At 35.3% G+C, this 26,480-nt stretch overlaps 1 protein-coding gene across 1 annotated transcript; it reads right to left on the bottom strand.

Moving 5' to 3' along the window:
- Window positions 1-2,848: 2,848 nt before the first annotated feature.
- LOC135775318 (uncharacterized) lies at window positions 2,849-24,702 on the bottom strand. Its single transcript, XM_065285406.2, has 25 exons — window positions 24,593-24,702; window positions 24,473-24,496; window positions 24,309-24,368; window positions 23,881-23,934; window positions 23,659-23,788; window positions 23,456-23,565; window positions 23,321-23,377; window positions 23,099-23,234; window positions 22,912-23,018; window positions 22,040-22,175; window positions 21,847-21,953; window positions 13,350-13,436; window positions 12,959-13,027; window positions 12,799-12,852; window positions 12,679-12,702; window positions 10,988-11,044; window positions 10,205-10,258; window positions 8,298-8,433; window positions 8,105-8,214; window positions 7,971-8,027; window positions 7,711-7,846; window positions 7,522-7,628; window positions 4,932-5,067; window positions 4,736-4,842; window positions 2,849-3,147 (listed from the first exon to the last, which is right to left on the bottom strand). Exons 1-25 carry the CDS (start codon window positions 24,621-24,623, stop codon window positions 3,128-3,130), a joined length of 2,106 nt encoding a protein of 701 aa, XP_065141478.2. The 5' UTR covers window positions 24,624-24,702; the 3' UTR covers window positions 2,849-3,127.
- Between the last annotated feature and the right edge of the window lie 1,778 nt (window positions 24,703-26,480).

The following is a 26,480-nucleotide window of genomic DNA, read 5'->3' as shown; positions in this document are numbered from 1 at the left end:
TTTAAGCATCTTCACGCAGGCGTGACAGTATTAGTCAGTTTCACAAGACTAGTAAGGCTCATTGAAGTATTAATGCTAAGCACTACAGTGCAATGTCTTCCTTACTTCCCTTTAAAACAGTACTTCGTTTAATTTAATACAAATAAAAGCCGTACATACCAGCAAAACGCTCTTCATCGATCCTGTGCGTGCTGCCGCGTTTTGTTTTGGAGCACCAAGGAGCTCATGTCAGCTTAACCAATAGGCTTGTTCGACGTCATGCGGCGCCGCAAGAATCCCCAGCTGGAATACGTCAAAGTACCGCGAGAGCGATTCGCGAAATCATAGGGAGGAGTTTTAAATCGCTCTCGTGGATCTTTGACGTCATCTGGGAGTCGGTTCTTGCGGTGCCACATGAAGTCGAACAAGCGTAATGAAAAGATAGCAGCAACAGCACGCTTGTGCGTGCTGAAGGATGCATTCACGTCCGCTGGGAGATTTGAGAAATGTTCGTAAAAATCAAACAGTGTAATGTTTTCAGCGGGGTGGCAACAGGGGTGGCAAGGATTTCGTCTGGGGTGGCATTTGCCACCCCAAATAGCCCTCTGGCTCCGCCACTGTTCATTCACTTTCAGTAAAAAGATCTTACCACAGTTAGGCGGCTATTCGTTTATTTGACAATAAAAAGTTTCTAACATCATATTCTCCTCATATTCTCCTCAAATCGATTGGAAATCACTCATATATACATTTTTTCTCACATATTTAAGTTACTTAAGAAAGAAAGAAAGAGAAAAAAGAAACGCTAATATAATGTATGTCTCTGAGGAAAGAAAACCGTTAACGACCGTTATTTTTTAAATTATGCGAATTCGCGTACACGAGAAAGCGGGTGCTCGTGAAGAGCGCGAGGTAAGCGCGTGCAGAGGAGCACGCGCATAACGGACGTGCTCACTTCAGAAATAATGGGTTTAATTATGCTTTTACTTCATTTCCTAAAAAAACAACCAAAAAATAACCATTAGAGAACGTTAGGTATAAGTTATTTTTAGGTTATTTTAAAAATAACCACCCAGCAACGTTATGGGAACGTTATTTTATGGTTCCCAAAAAATAACGTTCTGTATAAGTTATTTTTAGGTTATTTTAAAAATAACCACCCTGCAACGTTATGGGAATGTTATTTTATGGTTCCCAAAAAATAACCAAAAAATAACGTTCTGTATAAGTTATTTTTAGGTTATTTTAATAATAACCACCCTGCAACGTTATGGGAACGTTATTTTATGGTTCCCAACAAATAACCAAAAAATAACGTTCTGTACAAGTTATTTTTAGGTTATTTAAAAAACCTGCAACGTTATGGGAATGTTATTTTATGGTTCCCAAAAAATAACCAAAAAATAACGTTCTGTATAAGTTATTTTTAGGTTATTTTAAAAATAACCACCCTGCAACGTTATGGGAACGTTATTTTATGGTTGCAAAAATAAAACCTAAAAAGAACGTTCCCAGAACGTTATTATTTGGTTCCCCAAAAAATAACCAAAATATAACCAAAAACTAACGTTAGGGGAACGTTCTGTGTTTGCTGGGTGGTGGGTCTAGAATGTTTATGGTAACTTATCACATGTTCAGGAGTCAATACAGTTGGAGATTCAGAATCTTGTGTAAGATTTCTATATGTGCACAGGTATGTCTTATGAACGTTACAGTTTTCACATATTGTAATCTGGGTGTGAATGATACCATTAGGCATATGTATTAGACTAGATGGTTCTGTCTGTCAGTATGTTGCAAGATTATATCGGTCAATGTGTTTTTCCTCGGTCAGAGTTTTTTATTTACTACTGCTGATGCAGTGTAGTCTGACAGTAAATTACTTTAGCTGTTATTGCATTTAAAACTTTACTGTCTGTTGTATGGTGAGCATTCAAAATTTTAGTTCTGCTGGAGAACTTTTCATGAGCTCAAATGGCTTCATTTTAAGTTGCTTCAGTCAGATCTGTGGGCAAAGCATCAGCTCAACTCCTGTGATGTGTCTTTTACTTTATTACTTTGATTACAAATTTACTTGAAATATAGTAGTAAAGTGAATGATGTCCGAAAAGAATAACTCTATAGTCAAAATGTAACGCTTCGAGGCACTTGGCTTTCATTTTGGCAGCCAGCTGAACATCGGCACCAGGTGACATCATCGCTGTTACTGTATCAAAGACAGGCTAAAAGTACACATCATTTATCACATACTGTATGCAGTAAAGTACACTAAAAAAAAAATTGTATGCTGTTCACTTGATAAAAAAAATTTATTCTGATTTAACCTCACTGTAGCATTTAAAAATGCACCACAGATGTTATGCTTTTGGCAGAGGCTTTAATCCAAAATGCTGTCAAGGAATGCATTTTCTCAGTCTATTTGTTTCCTCTAATACCACTGTAAGCATCACGTTACCTATTGAGCTACAGGAACACCTGCGGTAGAGGGACATCAAACTCCTACTCCAAGCAAAAGTTCATCAGCTTTTTGTAGCATTGTTTGTTTATGTGGTAACGTTAATCCCCTTTATCATTTCATTTTTACACTTTTTACACCCATTTTAAGTCAACATCATAAGCCTGTTTAAAGGGACACTACTTTTTTTGCAAATATACTCATTATCCAGCTCCCCTAGAGTTAAACATTAGATTTTTACCGTATTGGATCTATTCAGCTGATCTCCGGGTCTGGCACTACCACTTTTAAACAAGTGAGGTGTAACATTTAACTTTGTTATCAAAGGGGGGAAATTATTTAAAAAATGTATTCATTTTGGACTAGATCTACAGTATAAAACATTCAGAGGAAACAAAAGATTTTTGCATTTGAAAGAAATTTATTGAACAGACACAGTTAGGACAGAATAAAACTTACACATATTTCAGGATGAATCAAAAGAATATATGTTATTAAAGACAACTTTGACAAACATCCACTGATTTCAGATATTACGCAATGCCAGTCTATGAAACAATGTATGCTCAGTCTAGAAATCACTCAATATTAAATCTTATTATTAAATCTTAAAAAGAAAGCAAACGAATAAATGAACCAGAAGATTTCCACCTCGGGTCACAGAAAGAGATGATTTCTGATGTGTCGATGTTTTCACTTCTTGGTCAAAAAGGCTGGAAATACATGGTAAAAAATCATAACATTTATAACTATTGGCTCTAAAGTCCTCAGTATCAATTTATATACAATACAGTATGAAATAAAACTGCATTGAGGTAAACATGGTTGAGGAGCTATATGTCATTCAAGTCAATGCATTTATAAAGTGCTTGTTATGAATCATATTGCTTCAAAGGGGTTTGCGTCAAACAGACAGATATAGATCTCTGATGTGTCTGTGTTTGATAGTTACAAATATTTTTTATTTGTTTTGGGCTGAACAAACCAGGAGTATTTGGTCCCATGAATCTATTTCAGAGAGATGTTTCTGCATGCTGCTTATAAATATCAGAAGTGATGTCTCACAACATGTTTTAAAGGTAGGGTAACAGATTTGATCCTGAATCATTTTTAGTTATGCTGGTTAAAAGTCTCCTCACATTCTGATAGCAATCACTGTGTTAAGTTGTTTAAATGTATTTGTAAAAATTTATGTCATCTGTGAAAGGCATAGGACCAAAAAATGTTCAACAAATCATAGATTTTGGTCCGAACGGACGTTTCCTTTTATGTCCCTCATACGTAAGCGTAATTTGAATTCCCACCGCGCAGCAAGTCCACGCAGATACCATACGTCATCGGCGCAACTTTTCTGCTGAATTGACAACCTACACAGGAGCAACAAAACTAAATGCATCTTTTATAACAACAACAGCAAAAACTGCCTGGATCAGCAAGAGCAAAAACCCAAATTAACATCGGTAACTTTACTGCTTTATCCGCGAGATGCAAACAGCTGCAGGAGGCAAAGGGTCTGAAAGGGTCGTTGCACTGTTTATTTTGGTAAGGTAGGTACGTGATATGTTTGTATTGAGATGGATTCAGATATTCTACTTTGATGAAACTTTGTGTTGCTTATGAAATTTGTGTTCGTTTACGGATTAGCATAACGATATAGTTACTACGTCTACACAACCGAACGTGTGCTTAAACTAATTCTGATGTAAACCAGTTGTTTATGTTGGTTATTTTGGAAGTGTTATTCACTTTGTACTGCAAAGTTTTCTCACTGGTGAATAAGACATGAGACGTGACCGTCTGATCTGTGCGTGTTCATGTGTTTGGAAAGAGGCGTGACTTTGGATGGCGATTTGACTTGAGGGTGGGATCGGGATTTCATTGCTAGGCGGCTACCGTTAGCATTTTTCAAAATGTGTTACCCTACCTTTAATAGTCACGTCACGTGAAAATAAATTATCAAGTGTCCCAATGTAAGAGCAAGTATCCTTGCAGTTACTTACGCCAGTAGGTGGCAGAATTATACAAACAGTGAAGCGTTTACTTTGATGTTATCAGTAGAATATCTCACGCTTGGGAAGGGCTCTTAGCCAATCAGATTCGAGAACCAAAAAGAACTGTTGTATAATACATGATATCACATTTTTAAAGAATGTTCATGTGACTTGCATTTACATCAGGTGACGTGTAAATGCTAAACACGGCTTCCGTTGCAGGTCTGTGATATATTATTTCAAATAGCCTGAAAAACCACTGAATGCAAGCGTAAAAACGTTTCACTCTATATAACAGTTACTAACTTACCTGGGCCACAGGTGTAGGACAAATCCAGGTATTTGTAGGTTCCAACACATGGATCTCCGAAAACTGTGTTGGTTGCAGGAATGGAACAATCCTGTTTTCCATCACATCTGTTAACACACAGAATTAAAGCACATTTTAAAGACTAAAGGCGATCATTTTAATGTCCAGTAAGTTGTTATGTTCACACTGTTCTTACTGAGCGGCCAGCACACTTAGAGATGAATTCTGAAAGCATTGAACATTTGAGATCTGACCAGCTGGTCGTCCAGTAGAGCAGGTTTCATTGTTTGTACGTCCATAATTGGCTGCAGAAACTTTTATAAAGTGATTGTCTGTTGATAAAATGTATAATACATAAGTGTTTTTTCATGAACAAAAAGACAAAGACACAAATAAAGAATATTATATACATTGGTAACACTTTATTTTACGACCCGCAAAGTACCGCGTAATTAAACCGAATTTACAGCGTACCTATTTGTAACAACAGGGTAGGTAACCTGTAGGTATAAGGGAATAATATTTTAAGTTTGGGGTAATAAGGGGGTAAGAATATGAAGAATTATAAATTATTTATGCTCTAAGTATTTTATAACAACAGGGTACCTATTGTAATATTACGTGGTATGTATGACTTAGTCAAGTCTATGGGGAAATTATGTTTTATTTATTTTTTATTGTGAATTTTCATATTGACTACTGAATGTTGTATACAGTCAATGTCTACGAGCCACATCGGCAAATAAATATAACAGCATATCACTTTTATTTTAGTAGCCTATATTACTTGCTTTTAATAACAAAAGTCCAGCTGATTTAATGTGGTTATCTTTTTTTTAAGGTAAGTACAATACAAATAGCAACTTATTCCCTATTTACCAGGAAACTCCTACATTTGCGGACATATTTGAAGTGGTGCTTTGCAATTTATTTACTGTAAACACAAGTATTTTAGCCAAATATAATTTATGAAATGGCAAACCAGAATGAAACAACAGCAGATATCAGCTCCCGCTAAAGCAAAAGACGACTACATGCGTAGGTTAGTGCGCAGGTGTAGAGCGCGCGGCCGTCTGCAGGAGGTTTGCTGGAACGCGATCCTGAGGTGAAATTTCTTTAAGAGGTTTTAAAAACGTTCTACACTGTGGAATACAGCTGCGTGTGATGTTAGCAGGTTCCGCATGCTGGATAAGGTGACTGGTTTTGTTAATACATGACTCACGCATTTCAAACAATGTTTTTCAAGAAAGTTGCTAGCTAACGGTAGCCGGTTAGCTAGCACATAAGTAAGCCTAAAATTTATAAACGTAACTGGCTTAGAAAACTCTGTTTCTGTCAAGGCACAGTGAAGAAACATTTACTGAAGGCTTTCATTTATGTTTTTTATATGTAATGCAGAACAGCATTTGTGAGACGACATCAACTCATCATCCGAGTGGACAAGAACACCAACAGAGGAAGCCAAGCCGCAAAAACAATGAAAAATTGTCATGACTTTTTATTTTAAATAAAAGTTATGTGATAATAAACATTAAGTGTTGGCTTAATTATAGTGTTTTAAAGATGTTTTGAAATAAGTTGTTTTAAAATAAAAATAACAATATTCTGTATGTTTATGGTATTTACCCTATAACAAGAGGTGAACAAAGCACCACTTTAGTTTACAGCCCGCAAATATGAGAGTTACCTGGTACATACACAGAACAATCGGGGAATAAGCCCCACTTCAATTTACAGCCCGCAAATATAAGAGTTACCTGGTAACTCCTGTATACATATACAGATCAAAGAGGTACAAGTTGCTATTATTTTTATTGTGTGTTATATTTTATTTGCCGACGTGGCTTGTAGACATCAACTGTAGGCTATACAAAACACTTCATCAGGTAAGTAGCAAATATGAAAAAAAAACAAATTACACATAGACCATATTACCCATAGACGTAAGTCATACATACCACGTAATATTACAATATGTACCCTGTAGTTATGAAATACTTAGAGAATAATTTTCCATATATTCTTACCCCCTTATTACCCCAAACTTAAAATATTATTCCCTTATAACTACAAGTACGTACTGTAGAGGTACTCTGTTGTTACAAATAGGTACGCTGTAAATTCGGTTTAATTACGCGGTACTTTGCGGGTCGTAAAATAAAGTGTTACCTATACATTTGCCAATATTTTGAAAATTTTGAATAGTTTGAAATTATTATCAAGCAAGACTTAAATCAACATTAACACTTATTAGTGCTTAAACCAAATATTGATCTTATTAAATCAACTGATTGGTTCTTGTATTGTAATAATATACAGTTTTGCTTTAAAGAGGGTCAAAAAGGAACAAGCCCAGACATTGGGTTAAATTAAACCAGAAAATGTTTATATCTGAACCAACAATTGGGCTTAAAACAACCCATGATTTTGTGGTGACCCCATTCCAGCATGGGTCAAATTACAACCCAGGGGTGGGCTCGTGCCTTTTTGAACCAACGCTGGGTTGAAAATAACCCAGCATTTTTTGAGTGAAAGATGTCTAATAGTCATCCAAACACTGTTGACTGTGCATACATGATAAAATATATTTTTTGCAATAATGACATGTAACCAAATTCAAGTATATTTTGGCTAGAAGATGGCCTATATTGAGAGAATGTTTGGTGAACTGTTCCTTTAACAAACATGTTCAAATATCTATCAAGTAGATATACATAAACTAGTTAAGTTTAGAATGAAGAATCTGTAATGCACACGTACATAACAGGATCAAAATATTAACTTACTTGGCTGACAAATGTAGGACACATTCAAGTATTTGTAGGTTCCTACACAGGGTTCACTAAAAACTGTGTTACTTGTAGAAACGGAACAAGCCTGTTTTCCATTACATCTGTAAACAAAGATAATTAAAGCAATTTATATAAATAAAAAATATCTTTATGTCCTAATAATGATGTTCACGCTGTTCTTACTGATTGGCCAGCAGACTTAGGGATGAACTCTGAGAGCACTGAACATTTGAGATCTGGTCAGCTGGTCTTCCAGTAGAGCAGGTTTCATTGTTTGTACGTCCATAATTGGCTGAAAGCACTTTAATAAACTGTTTGTCTGTTGACAAAAAGTAGCATTACTCATAAAAATGATCTTAATTGTTTTTTTCACAATCCATGTGGGATTTTTGAAAGTTTTTGTGGTTTATGTAGCAAAAATGCTTGGTTATATTTAAACTTACAACAGTTGATACCGAATGTGCCTCCCTCACAAGAATTCTCTGTCTGTATTACTTCACCTGTAGAGAGACGACACAGCCATTCATGCAGATGAAGATAAACACTTATTTAAATGAGAGTGTTAATATTAACTCACTTGGTGGTATACAGACATAGGACAAATCCAGATATTTGTAAGTTCCTACACATGGCTCGCCAAAAACTGTGTTATTCACAGAAATGGAACAATTCTGTTTTTCATCACATCTGTCAACACACAAGTAAAAAAATACATTAAAGTAAACATACCAACGTCCTTTAAGGTGTAATGATGTTTACGCTGTTCTTACCGACTGGCCAGCACACTTAGGGATGAACTCTGAGTGCATTGAACATTTGAGATCTGGTCAGCTGGTTTTCCACTGGAGCAGGTTGCACTGTTTGTACGTCCATAATTGGCTGAAAGCACTTTAATGCGCCCCTGGTCTGTTGATAGAAAAGTAACATTATTAGGGGAGAGCAGGCACAACCTAACGCTTTTTGGTTTTGGCTCAATCATTCAAAAAATATTTGAGTTTGATTAATTTTAATTTTTACACAAGCAACACACACATCTCTGCTACAAATGAACATTTGAAGTTTGTTTCTAGTACTTACCATTCTTGTACAATTACACCAAACGTGACAAAAGTGAAAGCGTTACAACTTACCCCATAGGTGGGGTTAATTGTAACAGGCAGGGGGTTAGTTGTAACACTTGCTAAAAATTAAGTTTGCAGGCAAATATTTCAATCCTATTTTTTCTATATACTTGAAGTGGATATTTTTTATATATCTGTCTATAATGGAAAGGTATCCACACTTTATTCATTCATCCAGCCCTTTTCTAACAATAGTTAAATTATAAATGGATACAAATGTCTAAATATGTGAGAAAAAGCAGCACAATGACAAAACCTTTTTTATATGTGACCCAGTCTGTAATAACCATACTACAGTTTCAAAATCAAATTCTGAGATAATGAGCATCAAAGTCTGATTTTAGCCATTCATTTCATTATGATTTCAATCTTTGACGTGACCTTATTTAATCAATATTAAAGATATGAACAAAAATAAATTTGACACACGATTTTTTATAAGACCGGCACATTTATTTTGTTGGCAGCCAGCATTCATTTGTGTGTAGCCTATTTAAAACAGCGGTAAGAATTACGCTACACTGTAAAAATTTGCTGTAATTATGCAGCTGGTTGCCAGTTACTTACTGTAGAAGATAAAGACTAAAAATGATTCATGTTCATTTAACTTTGAACAAACTGTTGCCAGTAAATAACATAAATGTAAAATCTACAGTAAGTTACTGGCAGCTATTAAAGGAATAGTCTACTCATTTTCAATATTAAAATATGTTATTACCTTAACTAAGAAGAGTTGATACATCCCTCTATCATCTTAGTGCGTGCACGTAAGCGCTGGGGCGCGCTGCGACACTTCGATAGCATTTAGCTTAGCCCCATTCATTCAATGGTACCAAACAGAGATAAAGTTAGAAGTGACCAAACACATCAACGTTTTTCCTATTTAAGACGAGTAGTTATACAAGCAAGTTTGGTGGTGCAAAATAAAACGTAGCGCTTTTCTAAGCGGATTTAAAAGAGGAACTATATTGTATGGCGTAATAGCACTTTTGGGAGTACTTCAACTCGCCTGAAAAATCCGCTCCCCTTCTCCCTCTCATAATGGGAGAGGGAGGGTGTTACTGCGCCGAGTCGAAGTACTCCCAAAAGTGCTGTTCTGCGTTACAATTAACCCCGCTGGGTCAAAATATTTTCAAGCCCACCAAAAAAGTTGCTAAGAGCTGCAGACATATTTCAAAACGATGCTATGTTTTAGTCAACAAGACACTGATTAATATGACAAAACATTGGATTTGGTATCTTACACACCCAACTTAGAAACTGCAAAAAACATATGATGAAAAAATTTACTTACATGCCACCAAAACACTTGTTCATTAATAACTCTCTGGAAAAACATTATACATTTCCATATATTTGCGGGAGATCATCTTTTGGCAGCGTGAAAAAAATACAGAAAAATCGAAACGCTCAACCTTATGCAACAATGTAAACAGTCCGTGTTACAACTAGCCCTGTGTTAGTTTTTGCCTCGCGCACCCCTACATAAAAAAAATTGTAATTGTGCTTTAAAATCTGTGCAAATTCAGTGTTTTAATGAAATTTGGAGAACTCACCACAATGGATACTGGCAGTGTCTGATTCGCAGGCGAATACATGTGATGTTAAACCTTAGAAGAGAAAGACAAATAGCATTTAAAGAGTAGTAATGCCACATTATTACATTTACTACGAGTTTTCATTTTAAACGCTTTAATATAAGCTTGCATTCACATCTGATTTTCACGACTCCTGTCTAAATCCAACTGCAACAATATCACATTTGAATCATATTATACAACCATATATAGCTGTATAATGTTTACAAAAATAACTCTGCTCCTGAATCAAACTCTGGTTACCTGGACAAGCAAGTGACTCAGTTCAACAATGCTGTATTATTAATACCTTAACAATACCTTACACTATTAACTTACAGTAATATGTATGGTATTTGATTTCGATTTATTTTGTTTACACGTCTTGCCACTGTTTTCATGTCATGTATTGTTTTGAATGGTTTCCATGTTTTGTGGGGACATTCCATAGACATAATGGTTTTTATACTGTACAAACTGTATATTCTATTTCCTTTACCTAACCCAAACCCTCACAGAAAACTTTCTCATAGTTCAGATTTTCAATAAACATCATTCTGTTTCATTTATAAACTTGTTGACCTCAAAATGTCCCCACAAGGTCAAGAATTTACTGGTATTCCTATCTTTTTGAGTACATTTGGTCCCCACAACATGATGATTACCAGGTACGCACACACACACACGCACGCGCACACGCACACGCACACACACACACAATAATCATAATATGGCAAAGACTGATTAAAACACAGAACTAACCACAGCTGAGTTGAGCAGTGGCTCCTTCACAGGTGGTGAGGTCCACGGCTTTGACACCTTAAGAGACAAACAGTTGTTTATACACATTTACATCAAAGTACAACAAACCACCACCAGATCTACTTAAACCAACACAATATTCAAGAAACAGAATATCCTAGTATTCAATCAGCACTAACAATACAGTATGTATTATTGTATTATACACTAACAATACAGACATAAGCAATAACAATATAGTATGTATTATTTTAGCTTCTTTAATAAACTTTTTTGCTTTATTGTTGACAACTTCCTGGTATTGCTTCCTCATTTGTAAATCTTTGAATAAAAGCGTTTGCTAAATGAGTAAATGTATATCAGTGATTCTTGGGAATTTGGATAAAACAGCTTTAAATTTTGGAAAAAAAAGTTGGTTAAATTACAAAATCTGAAGGTATATCATTATAGATCAAGGTCTTGGTAATTTACGGGTGCAACCTCCCCTGATTGTATTTTTTTCAAAAAATAGGTGTTTTTCCAGTTATTACTCATACAACATTTACTTTAAGCCTAAATAGAAAAAGTAATGATTTTTTTATTTAATAAACATATTTTTTTATAAATAGAGACTATTAATTTAATAACTCAACAGCACTGAAGAAACATATTGTAAGCATATTCATTTAAAACAAATAAAACTCCGTCTGACGGTGGTGACACTAATCTGACGGTGGTGACATTGGCCTCATTATTCCAAAATGTATACCACTCAAGTCAATGGCTTCTTGCTTTAAACTTTATGTAAATATTTAGTCCAAAAAATAACAATCCTGAGCACTGTGATGAACAAATATCAAATCATAACTTCCTAAAATACATAAAACATCTGACGGTGGTGACAAAAACCTAATATAGATAAAAAAAAATAGATGAGTTGTTCACATTAGCCATCTTGTTTCCCCTCAGTTGCTAGCTACTTCAGACCTCTTCTTAAAAATGATAAATTTATTTCAAAATCTAATCTAATATTTTTTTACAAAGATGACGGTGTTGACATGTTATGGTTGTCACAGTAGCAGTGCCCAAAAATATGGAGAGGTTTAAGAGAAAATCGCAAACATACAGGAGCTTGAGTGATCTTAAAGCATGCGGTAGAGCTGAAGGTTTGAAAATGGGGTCCTCAGGAATGCAATTGACCCTGTAGTTGTCTGATTTTATTGCTTTTTATAAATATCTGACGGTGGTGACGAATATGTGGGACACATTTTGAGCAATCACAAAATAATTGTAAATATTGTTCAAAACTCACTGTTTGTAGTTTTTAATACATATTACAATATACTCTTTCATGTGGTAAATATATTCAATTCAATTATTACTTTTGGCTTTTTTAATCAAGTTGAAATGATTTTCTCTTAACCGAGGACAGCTGATTTTGTAGGCAATGGGCCAGCATATAATCATTAAATTAATAAAAAATCAAAATAAACCTATAAAGGAACCTTACATATGTGCAAAGGACCCCCTGATTATAACATTGATTCCTTTTCTTCATGAAAATGTTATTAATTTCCAACAGAATTAGCACTTTTCTTAGTGGGACATGTTTTTGCCAAAGTTTCAAGAATCAGTGATATGTAATTTCAGATGTTTGCACATTATGACTTTAGATTTTTTCTAAAAAGCACACATAAAAAATCAATCCTTACCACACTGACAAAGTAGCACCAACACTGTAAAAAAAAGTTAAAATAACATAAGTTTAAATTTCACTGCTCATATCTACAGCAAAGTATTTTTTTTCTTTAAAAACATCTGAACATACTTACAGAAAATGAAGCTCATCCTTCCTTGTTGCATGTTGACTGTGCAGACGAATGATGCTGAAAAAGGTAAAGTAGGTCAGCTTCACTATCCCAGTTTTTTTCTGGAACAAAGGAGTTGAAAAGACTATAAAACCAGTTTTTAATGCCAGTCAAGTTACTGTACCTGCCCTATATCTACTTTTCATAAAGAGTGATAAAAAAACAACAGTATGCCTTGAAAATTGTTGTAAACCTTTTTAGCGAAGACCAGGAGACTTGGATTTCCTCGAGCAGAAGTCTTTATTGCAGAAAGCGATCTTCAACTCAGAGCATAGAGCTCGGGGCGCTGCAGTAACCAAGTCTGGCTTACAGTAGCCCTACATTGCATTTATACACATTTTAGGGGGCAGTCTCCCAAATGGAATACAAAGCACTCAACTTTAAACAAAGCATGTAAATTCAGTCAAGGAATCAGCCCAATACCAGGAATTGCTTCAGCCCTGATCTCATCAGCATAACAGTGTTATCCAAATGCATAGGTGCTAATCCAATCATCCTTACTGTATTGCCCATACCTTCAAATGCATAGAGACAAAGGCACAGTTGTGCCTTGAGCTTAGCAATCACCTTTAACTGGGCACTCTTCCCAAGGGTCAGGAACACTGTAAAAAAAATCCGTAGAAATTACAATGTTATTGCAGCTGGGTTGCCGGTAATTTACCGTAGATTAACATTTATGTAATTTACTGGCAAGAATTTGTTCAAAGTTCAATCAATTTTAAATATTAACAAGTCTTTATCTTTACAGAATAAAACTATACAATAACAGCCTCATGCAAAGCATTCTGGGAACCAGAAGTCATCATCAACCTTTTTCTGTTTTTTGCTTCAGATTTTGTTTCCCAGAATGTTTTGCTTGATGCTGTTTTTTTAGTTTTACTCTGTAAAGACAAAGACTTGTATATGTTTAATGTTCATTTAACTTTGAACAAAATGTTGCCAGTTAAAAACATAAATTTAAATCTACGGTAAATTACCGGCAACCCAGCTGCAATTTCTACGGAATTTTTTTACAGTGAAGAGCATAAAGACAAAATGGTTAATGTCTTAGTCACCTGGGCTGCCTGACTTGATTGTAGATTGTCATAATCTTTACCTCAAGATGTAAAACATAATGTACATCACTTTTTCAGTTTATATACTATTACATTGGAACCTAGATATAACATTTTATAAATTTGTAATCCTACAAAATGCACAGGTATTATACACTGTTAGGTTTATTCAATTTACCTTAACAACAATTAAGACACTTCAGACCAAGAATAAAGGTTTAAAACTCGCGAGGGAAAGAACCAGAGAGATTTCTTCTCAAGAAATGCTCAAGCTGTCTCTCTCCGATTCTTTGTCTGCAAGCTCATTTTATTAGATGGGTTGACACCCAAAAAGAGATAAGTGCAAGACAACATACATCATGAATGTAACACGCACATACACACACATCTAAAAACATCTTTAAACTATAGGTGAAAGCTGTGTTCTAAATAGATAAGCAAAACTTTCCACCACCCCAAACTAAGAAGGGTGGAGGGTGTGAAAACTTAAAGGACAGCATGTACTCTTTTTATGTTGCTATAAGGAAGAAGCAAACTATTGGTTAAATAAAGAAATATATCCATAAATGGTAATAAAATAATTTTCTCCAACATACACAATCCACAAAAATCACATTTACAAATAGGAAACTTCTGCATGTTTCCAAACATTAGGAAAGGGACCTTTATATATATTTGTTATATATGTTATTTGTTAACGTTTTACAATAAGTTTTTATTCATAGACATTAGTTTAGCATACAGTACATAAAAATTTTATGCATGTATTAATCTTTATTTTGAATTAATATCACTGCTTATAGTTTATTTGTGTTAGTTTATTGTGCATTAGCTAATTTTAACAAATACAGTATTTTTGATATAAAAAATTAATTGTTGACAAATCGTTAACAATCGTTTGTGGAGGAATGTGCGGAATATTAACAATTTTAAAGTTTATTGTATTAATAATATAATGTATATCTACTTTTCCATATGTATGTTTTGTAGGTTCTTTGCAATAAAAAAAAGAACAAAAAATATTTGAGACTGTTTCCCGGACAGGGTTTAGATTAATCCAGGAATAGGCCTTAATATATTAGGACATTTACATAGTTTTTACAAACAAATGTTACAAAAAACATACTGGTGTACACATGGCCGTAGCCAGCTATGAGGTCACAGAGGTCCGGACCTCGGTAATTTTTTCATATAAAAAAAATAAATTTGAAGTTCTCTGAATGACTAATTCGTTTTTCAAAACGAATCCGCATATATAATTAAGTTAGGACCCTTTACTGTATAGCTTATTGTAAAATGACAAAGATTGGCTTAAGCTATGTTTATACTCGCCGCGTCCGCACGGGCGCGTTGGTGCGCGCGGCAAAAATGAAGTCAACGCGGAGTGGGCGGTCGTGCGCGTTGGGTGCGCGATACCCCATTTCGCGTGGTGGTGTGCACAGCATTTTTTGTAACTTTCCGCGCGGCTCCGCATCCGAAAATGACCGAACTCGAGGCGATTCTGTCCGAGCAGGCAAGCCTGTGACGTATCTCTTTGATCAATCCAAGCAAAACAATGTATATATTTATCTGACACTCTGTAAGTAAAGTATGAAAACTTTGCAATTTAAAACACGAATTCTTTTACATGATTCAGAATGTTTGGCTAATATTTGTATTGAATGAACCACTAGACGAGGAATAAAATACAAACCTTAAGATATCTGTACTGTTTGTTTAGTAAAAAACGTTAATGAAATGATAATGTTTAATAAAGACATATTTAAAAGATTGTTGTTTTATTCATGTTCTCATATTTATATATCAAACTCTGATGTTAAAAGCACCAGGGTTGTTCCAGCGGACGACGACTTCTATCCTCTTCTTTATGTTTGTTTTTGACTTTATTGCTCGCGTCGCCCCCTGGTGGTTCAAAAAATAGTGCAACAGCGGAGGCTTGCGTTGCGGACCAAAGCGCGAGTATAAACAAAGCTTTAAGCTGCAATGACGCGGGTACAGAATTTGCAGTGTTGCCAGATCCCATTGTTAAAAATCCTCTTTAGACGTAGTGTTTTAGCAATTAATGTGACACTTTGACATTATCTATAAAGTGATTGTTAGGTGTAGGTTAGTATTAGCGATTTATCTGATTTATTTCTGAAATACAAGGTTTGGACGAACTTTGTCTTTTAAGCCCAATTATTTTTGCTTGTTTTTCGTACTATTATCTGGCAACATGAACACTGAAAGTTATCAAATAAGACGCATCATTCAGCGCGAGCAGGATATTGCTGATACTACATTCGGTAAGATAAAAGCAGTAATCATCATAGTTGTTTATGAAAGAGTATCACAGTATCAACAACACTATCAAAAAACAGAAAATAACTGGTACAAAGATGTAGAAGAATTGGGTTTAAATAAAATATGCCAAATATTTTAAAACACGTAGTGTAAAACGGTAAAGCTAATCTCAGCAAAACATAAGCATTAAGAATTCTGTTATTTCATTTAATTTAGAAGTTAACCTTTAACGAAGTCATGCTGAAAACAATAAGGCTATATCCACACGAAGCCGGTGCATTCCCTATCCGATAATTTTTTTCCTTGCTCTAAAAAAATAATCCGTAAACACGAAACCACTGAAACCGACTGAAAGCGGTGTAGTATATATGCCGGACCAGTATGGGGCGCTGTAATTCTGCCACAGATATACACTATACACGGAGAAGAAGACTTTGAGCATGCGCATAGCCAACGTATGGTGTTGTCCATTATCGCTTGTTGGTCACCACAATTGCATAGACGCAATAGATTTTGCTGTAATAAAGCTAGTAGGCTTTAGTAGCTTCTGTAGCACGAACACAATCACGTAATCCGCCGTTATTGTTGTTGCTGTTACGTGGGACGCTTCCGACACGTGATGTGATGACGTTTTCGCTTCACAAAATATACGGATTGGCTGTACAGACGAAACCGCAAGGGTGTCGGTTTCAGATTTATCCACTTTAGGACCAGGTTTCAAAAAATAGCGGTTTCACTCTCTGAAATCGCCGGATCCGTGTGGATGAAACGCCAATACGATAACAAATTTATGCGTATACAGTGATTCGCGTCTCCGTGTGGACAGCCCCTAAGAGCACTAAGCAAGTTCTTGTTTAAAATCTTGTAACGTTTTTGTTATATAATATTGCTTATTAAAATGATTACAAAAATAAACATTGTTGCATGAAAAAGTAATAAATAATCCAGCAGTCCCAGTCCATCCCCAAAAACAGAGTGTGTACCCACAGTGTAAAAAGGTTAAAACAGAATATATTAGATCCCAGGTAAAAATAAAGTATGCTTCAATGTACTTAAACCACTTATTTACTAGCAAGTACATTTGTAAGTTATGTAAAGTTATGCTACAAATATACTTATTAAAAGTAAAGTTCTACTTGAGCAGTAATTCAGTTTACCTGAAAAAGTAAGAATACCAGTACCAACAACATTTTTATTGAAATAAATGATGTCTCAAAATAACACTTTTAATTTTAAGATGTACCAAAAACAAATGTGATATATAAGCCACAAAATGAGTGCACGAAAATAGTACATTTACTAATTGTACTTTAAAAGTGTATTTTATTTATGTGCACTTTATTCACCTGGGATAGCATTTGTTAACTCTTAACACCCCACCCTGGACCTCGGTAATTAACGTTCCCATAACGTTGCAGGGTGGTTATTTTTAAAATAACCTAAAAATAACTTATACCTAACGTTCTCTAATGGTTATTTTTTGGTTATGTTTTTTTTTAGGAAATTAAGTGAAAGCATAATTAAACCCATTATTCCTTAAGTGTGCACATATGTTATGCGCGTGCTCCTCTGCTTTTCCATTGCATAGTACCCCACGGTTTAGTTTAGTTTGGGTCGGGTCAGCTTACTTTTGGGAGCTTTTCCATTGGGTGCAGTACGTAGTACCCGATACTTTTTTTCGTACAACCTCGGTTGGGGTTCCAAGCGACCCGAGCTGATACCAAACGTGACGCGAAAACACTGTAGATCACTGATTGGTCTGAGAGAATCGTCACGTCATCGCTATAATGTAAATATTAGCTTTAGCTTACTGCTAGCTTGCGCTGTCTCAAGCAAACATGTTGTTATCTGTGTTCTGCTATAAGTTTCCAAACACCCTTTTAGCGATGAAAAACATCCGCAAGTTGAGAATCCGGGACACCATAACAGTTTTTTCCAGACTTGCAGTTTGTGGCGGCACATTCGCGACGTGCACGTCCGCATTATATATATGCTTAAATGCAACTTGAATGAGGCTCAGCGGAGCGCCATCGACTGTAGCGACGGGTCGGGTGTTTGAACAGAAACTGTCATGTGAGACAGAGGTAGTTATAAACGCGATGTGCAAACATCTATTTGTGGTGGCCAATTTTAATTTTGTGGCTGACTGAGAAATAAATGAATGTATGGGAATGTACAACAACGCTCTCACGTGTATGATGTCACAGCAGGCAGCGCAAATATAACGACACGCCTATAATCCCTCCCACTCCGAAGTAGAGGTCTTCACGGGTCCACTTAGATCCGAAAACCCGAGGTCCGACCCGAGACCCGATCGGGTTCGGGTCTAAAAGTTTCACATGTGCCTCGGACACGGGTCGGGTACAATAATAGCGGTATCGGGTCTCGGGTAATTTAAAAATGAATGTGTTTTTTCTGAACGGACCCGAGAAGACCCAAACTCTCTCGCCTGTGTGCGTCAATGTCCTTTTCAAACCTCTCATCTGTTTGCCAAGAGCGCTTGCGACATTGTGTGGTTGTCAGAAGGTTCATTTTCGTTGAGACAAACATGTCAGTCAATTATAAATGTACATTTTAGCGGTTATGTGGGTGTCGTCATCAGATAACAAAGTAAAACGAATGAAGCAGCTCGCCAAATTAGTTGCAAGGCCACCAGAGTTTCTTTCTGTCTGAGTGCTGCGCGTGGGTCTGCAGAATGCACACACGTCCGTGCCGTTTACATTCGGTTCCAGTCGGGTTAAAAAAAAAATTTCACTAGTTCTGGTCGGACTCGGGTCTAATTTTCTCGGGTTTGTCTCGGGTCGGGTCTTTCATTAAAATTTTTTTATTTATGCACGTCGGGTTCGGGTATGAAGTGATTCGGGTCATTTCGGGTCGGGTACATTTCTTTGGACCCGAGAAGACCTCTACTCCGAAGTGATACTAAACTCGATGGAAAAGCTAACCACGCCAAAGTGAGGTGAGCTGACCCGACCCAAACTAAACTAAACCGTGGGGTACTATGCAATGGAAAAGCGCCATTATGCTCAGCAAAAACCGCGAATTCGATTAATTTAAAAAATAACGATCGTTATCGGTTTTCTTTCCTCAGAGACATAGGCTACATTATATTAGCGTTTCTTTTTTCTCTTTCTTGATTAAGTAACTTAAATATGTGAGGAAAAATGTATATATGAGTAATTTCCGATCGATTTGAGAAGAATATGAGGAGAATATGATGTTAGAAACTTTTTATTGTCGAATAAACGAATAGCCGCCTAACTGTGGTAAGATCTTTTTACCTAAAGTGAATGACATGTTTATGTATTTGTAATTTAGTTTTTACTTCAGAGTCTAACATTTACTTCAGAGTCTAACATTTATTTATTTTCTTTCTTCATTAGTAACCTTAATGTGTGAAAACGAAAATATATTTTAAAGGACAAGTTTTGTATTTTAGACTTAAAGCCCTGTTTTCAGATTGTTTATGGTGAAATAGAATGGTTTTGACTGAAATTTCGACATTTCTGGCTGCCCTGAGAATTTTCGCGTGTTTGTGTTTCAGCTCAGACCTCTACAATGGGTTTAATGGTGCACTGGAACAATCCTTCCTAAAATGCATTAAACTTTCGTTTACAAAGACGTGAAACTCACCGAGTGGTCAGGGGTGTTCACTGGTATGCTCACACAAATTGTGACAAATTTAATGTTGTGTTCATATGTATGTACAATAATTGTTCATTAATAAAAATAAAAAAAACAATGTTAACAATATTAATCACATACTGCAGAAAATTATGTGGGCATTCAAATAGACACCCATGTCTTTTTTTTAAATAATGTGTAGCCTACATGACTCCAAATAATATAGTGGTTAGTTATAGAAACTATAGCCTGAGTTGAAAGTTTCAACTTGAAACTACTAGATACTAACTTGAAGACTGTAAAAATTGGGATAATTTAAAATGTATACTGTATAAAGATACATATTTACCATGTATATTCCCATGTGTATATTTGTGCAAAAATTTGTTTGAAACAGTAGGTGTAAATGTCATATTCTTACTCATGTTAAGGTTAACAAGACTATAAACATCAATCTTACTGTCTACAAGAAAGAAATTAGGTTTATTTAAACACGTCAATATACAAGTAATGAAGGTCAGGTTTTGTTATAACATATTGAATGTATAGATGGATAAACTGATGGGGTTCGTCTAATTTAAAGTAAGACATTAATATTTTCTTTATTTAAAAAATAGATTAAAACAGTTAGGACTTAATCGCATAAACCTAAAAGACAAGTTCAGCATAAAATGTAACATTTATTAAAAAAAAGAAAGAAAGAAATTTTTCTACAGCAGTGGTCACCCACTGTGTTCCTGGAAATCTACTTTCCTGCAAAGTTTACCTCCAACCCCAATCAAACACATCTGAACAATAGTAACATTTCAATGAAAACACAGAGAAGAGCTTGCATTTATAAGCAATTTATTGAACAGACATAGTTGGTTATAAGGACAGAATGAACCTTACACCAAAATTCAGGATAAATCAAAAGAAAAAATTTTTTTTGATTAAAGGCAACTATGACAAACTTCCACTGATTTAAGATATTACACAATGTTATAAACATGTTCGTTCTAATACAAAATTACATTTATTAAATCTAATTATTAAATCTCATGAAGAAAACGATTTCCACCTCACTCTGGTCACGAGATGATTTCTGATGTGTTGATATTTTCTCTTCTAGGTCAAATTGGCTGGGTCTACATTGTAAAAAAAAATCTTAACATTTATACAAATATTTGCTGTTAAATCTTAGGCAATAACATAGCACTGTATGCCTGCATTATAGAGAGACTGGGGAAAACATTTGTTCTTAAATGGTTGCAGATTTTAAGGTAAAACAACATTGTAAAATAACACAGTTTCCATTAACTGTTATGCAATAAAAACATAATTTTGTCCTCCCAAAAATCATGCCGACCGGTGTTGATAGGTTTGTTTGTATAGTGGCATGCAAAACTTTGGGCACCCGTGTCAAACTTATTCAGTAGTACACCCATTACTCAATACGAGTATAGAAACAACCTTTTAGACTGTGCGCTTGGCGCACAAACCATTTTTCCCCGTTGTTAAATTAGCAAAAGTGAAATCGAACATGCCCGTTTAGACAGTGCACTTTAGATAATGCACTTAGATTGGTAAAATAGGGCCCAATGTGTCATCTACAACTGTATCGCTTTTGGAGATCATTTCATCTTCCAAGGACGCGCCTGGAAAAAAACGAACGTGTGCACTCTTCCGCATCTCTTACATTATGAGAGTGCATTATGAGAGTGCATCTACATTTGAAATAACAAACTTGATCGTGCAAAAGATGCGATATGTGAACGACCCCTAACGGTTAACATTAGCATAAATTTTAACCAGGGGTGCCCAAACTTTCGCATGTATGATAGAGGATCCACTAGCTGGTATTTGTAAACATACAGGCATCTTATCCAAGCATTAATGGCAACCCCTTACTTTGGAGCGGCCACAGTGTTTCTGTGAGGTTATACCTGTACATGATTTTGCAGTTTAAAAAAAATGATCTTTTTCACCGGGCATATTTTGAATTCACAATTTAAATTTGCGCAATTTAAAGGGTAATGAAAACACAACTATATAACAGTTTCTAACTTACCTGGGCCACAGGTGTAGGACACATTCAGGTATTTGTAGGTTCCTGAACAAGGATCACCAAAAACTGTGGTACTTGCAGGAACATAACAATCTTTTAGTCCATCACATCTGTGTAACAGAATAAACACTTTTTTAAAAGAATAAAGGCAATAATTTGAATGTCCCATAACTTGTTATGTTTACAGTGTTCTTACTGAGTGGTCAGCACACTTAGAGATGAACTCTGAGAGCACTGAACATTTGAGATCTGGTCAGCTGGTTTTCCAGTAGAGCAGGCTGTGCTGTTTGTACGCCCATAATTGGCTGCAGACACTTTTATAAACTGATTGTCTGTTGATAAATAGTATAACACAAGTGTTTGCCCAGCAAGCAATTTTGCGTTTAAAAATCTAAATCTAAAAAAGCGTCCAAAACAAGGCAAAAGATTTGTCAGTACCAAATATTATGATGTTAAAAATCACTTCAAACTGTCCTTACATCTGTGGTCGCCCAGTGGTTTAAAATTACCCAGTGTGTCCCTGGCATTATTCATAGCATACTATATTTTTTTAAATTAAGACCAAAACCTGCAACCTGTGCCCTGCAAAGCACACTTGGGCACTCTGATCTAAAGCGCTCTGAATGCAAATACAATGCAATGATGCTGTAAATATGCAAATGAAAACATGAGATCATCCAGGGACATTTAGTGTCTTTTGGAGCAGACTTTACTTTCAATGGATAATAGTTGGCAACACTAAAGAAATCTTAAGGCTTTTCTAGAAGTATTAAATAAAGTGTGTTTGATACTTATTCCCTGTGTCATTTCATTTTATTTATTATGACTCAACTTGTATACTTAAATGTTTTGATTTCTTTGTATGAACTCAATATTCGATGTTTGATGCTTGATCTGGTGGAAATTTTGTGTCAATAGCTCACTTAGAAATCCCCATTTGTGTCAATAGCCCACTTATATATTTGGTTTAACAAACATGTTTAAATATCTATCAAGTAGTTACGAGAACTAGTTAAGTCTAGAATGAGGTAGCCTATCTGTACTGTATATAGCGTCAAAATAACTCACTTGGGTGACAAATATAGGACACGTTCAAGTATTTGAAAATAAGAGGACATGGATCACCAAAAACTGTGGCACTTGCATAAACAAAACAAGCGTGTGTCCCATCACATCTGTAAATAAAGAGAATTACAGCCATTTATATATATAAAAAAACCATTTGATCTCCTAATAATGTTTACAATGTTCTTACTGATCTGCCAGCACACTTAGGGTTGAACTCTGAATGCACTGAACATTTGAAATCTCGTTAGATGGTCTTCCAGTAGAGCAGGTGGCACTGTTTGTTCTCCCAAAATGAGCTGAAAGCACTTTAATAAACCGATTATCTGTTGAAAAAAGTAGCCTTTCGTATGAAAATGTATTTGTTTTGTTAGTTTTTTAACAATCCACATACAGATCAATTTGAACTTACTACAGTTGATACTGATTGTGTCTCCCTCACAAGTAGTCCGTTTCTGTATTATTGCACCTGTAGAGACAAACAACTAACTATTCATGTAAAAGGAGTTAAATACTTATTTAAATGAAAGTGTTAATATGAACTTACTTGATGGTATGCAGATGTAGGACACATTCAGATATTTGTACGTTCCTACACATGGATCACCGAAAACTGTGTTACTCGCAGGAATGGAACAATATTTTCTTCCATCACATCTGTCACACCCAAAGTTAAATGTAAAAAAAAAAAACATAAAAGAAAATGTATTAACATCCTTTAAACTGTAATGAAGTTTATGCCTTGCTTACCGACTGGCCAGCACACTTAGGGATGAATCCTGAGTGCACTGAATATTTGAGATCTCGTTTTTTCCACTGGAGCAGGTTGCACTGTTTGTACGTCCATAATTGGCTGAAAGCACTTTAATGTGTCCTTGGTCTGTTGATGGAAAAATAACGTTATAAATGTTATACACATGTTTTTCTCACTTTAAAAATTCTATGTTTTATCATGAAATCCGGACAACTCACCACAATGGAGATTGGCAGTGTCTGAGTCGCAAGCGATTACCTCTGATGTTAAATCTCAAGAGAAAGACAAACAGCATTTAAAGAGTAGTAATGCTACAGTGTTACATTTACTACTTGTTTTCATTTAAAATACTTGACTAGAAGCTTGCATTCGCATATGATATTTAAATAATTTTAAATATCCTGTCTGACTCCAACTACTACAATATATGGGTCTTGTGAGGTTCATGTCAATTCACCTGGCATGAACCTCACAAGAAACCTATTGTGACCTTGTCAAATCAATGCCTCGTCTCAAAAGCTGCTGTTTTTGTAGGCAGGTATATATATCGTGTATACACAATATTATTATATACCGATATATCAATATTCTTGACAGTACAATAAACATAAAATTGCAAAAACTGAATAAAAGACAGAGAACTAACCACCACAGGTAAGTTGAGCAGTTTCTCCCTCACAGGCGGTGAGATCCACTGCTTTGACACCTAAAGAGACACCACAAAGTACAACAAACCACCACCAGATGTACTACAACCACCAATATAAAAAAAAATATTTTATCTCCTTTAATATAAAAATTTGATCTTACCATGCCGACAAAGTATTACCAGCACTGAAAAATCAAGTTAATAGAGTAAAACTATAAAGTATCAATTTTACTGCTCATATCTAAGTATTTTTTTCTTTAAAAACATATTAACATACTTACAGAAAATGAAGCTCAGCCTTTCTTGTTGCATGTTGACTTTCCAGAGGAATGATGCTGAACAAGATGAAATAGCTCAGCTTCACTAACCCAGGTTTTGTTATGAAACAAATTAGCTGACAAAACTAGATAAAGACCATCTGTCAGTTGGTTACCAAACCTGCCCTAAACCTACTTTTCATAAAGCGCAATTTACATATTTACAAATGGAAAACTCTTTTTTTCTTGGAAAAAAAATTCTTTTAAGGTCACATATTATGCAAAATCCACTTTTACAAGGCGTTTGAACATAAATTTGTGGGCAGTGTGTGAACACAACAACTCTACAATGAAAAAAATCGGCATCTAAATACACCCCCATTTGGAATAACCCAGATTTCACAATTAACAAAAAGCCACAAGGCAGAAAAGGGCATCACACAACTACAGCATATCTTACTAGAAATACGGCATCAGGAGTAATTGTTTTTAGCATATTAAGTCATCCAGTCAAAAATGAACATTCAGGAAATTACTCCAGATCTCTCACCATTAGTTGCAGAATTAATTAATATATCCATCCCTAAAAAATGACTCTAAAAAATACAGAATAAAATTAAAATCAGAAAATACATTAAGCTTACCTAATACTAGATGCGAATCAGATTAATCCATCAATCCTGGTCCCGATTTTTGGACTCAAATATGCAAAAATATTTACTCGATGACCAAAAATGCCAACCTGCAACTCATACAAGTACTCCATAGATCACCTAACTGGATGGAAGTTGTTCAAAATGGGTTTCACCTAAAAATCTGCTCATATTGCACACAAAATAACCCAAATACATATTCACGCACTTTGGTATTGCACTCCAAACCGTTTTGGGAAAGTGTCACTAAATCATAAAACATCCCAATGGCACCCTCCCTTTAACAATGCAAATAGTCAGTTACTTTGGTGGCGCTAACCATCGCAAAGAAAACGATCCTCACAATACAATACAACAACTCTCTGTCATCTCTCTCAACACCCCCCCCCCCTTTTACTTATGAATTTGCTTTAATCTCACTATTGATTGAATTATCCTTTTCTAAACCTGTATGCATCACTCTAAATAACCCTTCATGCAAACATACACTCACAATACACAGAAGCTATCAGATTGAATTTGCATGGGCAGTGAATATGTTTGTTTGTTTGTTTTATTTGTTTCTGTTTTGTTTTGTTTTTCCCTTTGTTATTCAGCACATGTCAATAGAGTCACTTACTGTGTTTGCATTATATAATAAAAAGACAATGGAGGTTGAGTTGGAAGTGGCCACATACTAAAATTCCATTGTATTGTTTATTTTACACACATTGTACATTTGACAGCAGTATAAAATCACTTACCATGTTGGCATATGTTCAAATGAAATAACTGTGCAGATGGTCTTCTTTTTAAAAGCACATGTAGCCTAATATAAAGAGACGTTCTTACACTTCGGGTATATGAGGGAAACATGTAGAGAATTTAAAGCTCATTGCTTTTTATATTCTGGTCTCATCTGCTTACCTGTAAATATGCTTTTTTAAAGGTTTGTATTGAATTTTGTTTTTAATATTACTTTCTTAATGCCTTATGGCTGCGCCGCGTAATACATCATTGTCTTTATGTTTCATTATAGAAAACACTTAACACAAAACTTGCGTTTATATACTGGAGTCGTCTACTTATACATGGTGGCCTATTCTCTATAAGATCTGTAATATTGCAGTCTTGCATTAAGTCAAGTTCAATGGCATAATGTTTTGATGCACTTGCCGCCTCAGATAATTCTATAATAATTCTCAGCCAATTCTAAAGACGACCCGAATCGATCTCCACCATCTGCTGGTCAAAAACATTAATCTTGAGTTTTTCATTAG

The sequence above is a fragment of the Paramisgurnus dabryanus genome, chromosome 21, assembly GCF_030506205.2.
Source record: "Paramisgurnus dabryanus chromosome 21, PD_genome_1.1, whole genome shotgun sequence".
NCBI classification, from domain to species: Eukaryota; Metazoa; Chordata; class Actinopteri; order Cypriniformes; family Cobitidae; genus Paramisgurnus; species Paramisgurnus dabryanus.
This window is presented reverse-complemented; position numbering and strand designations above follow the sequence as displayed.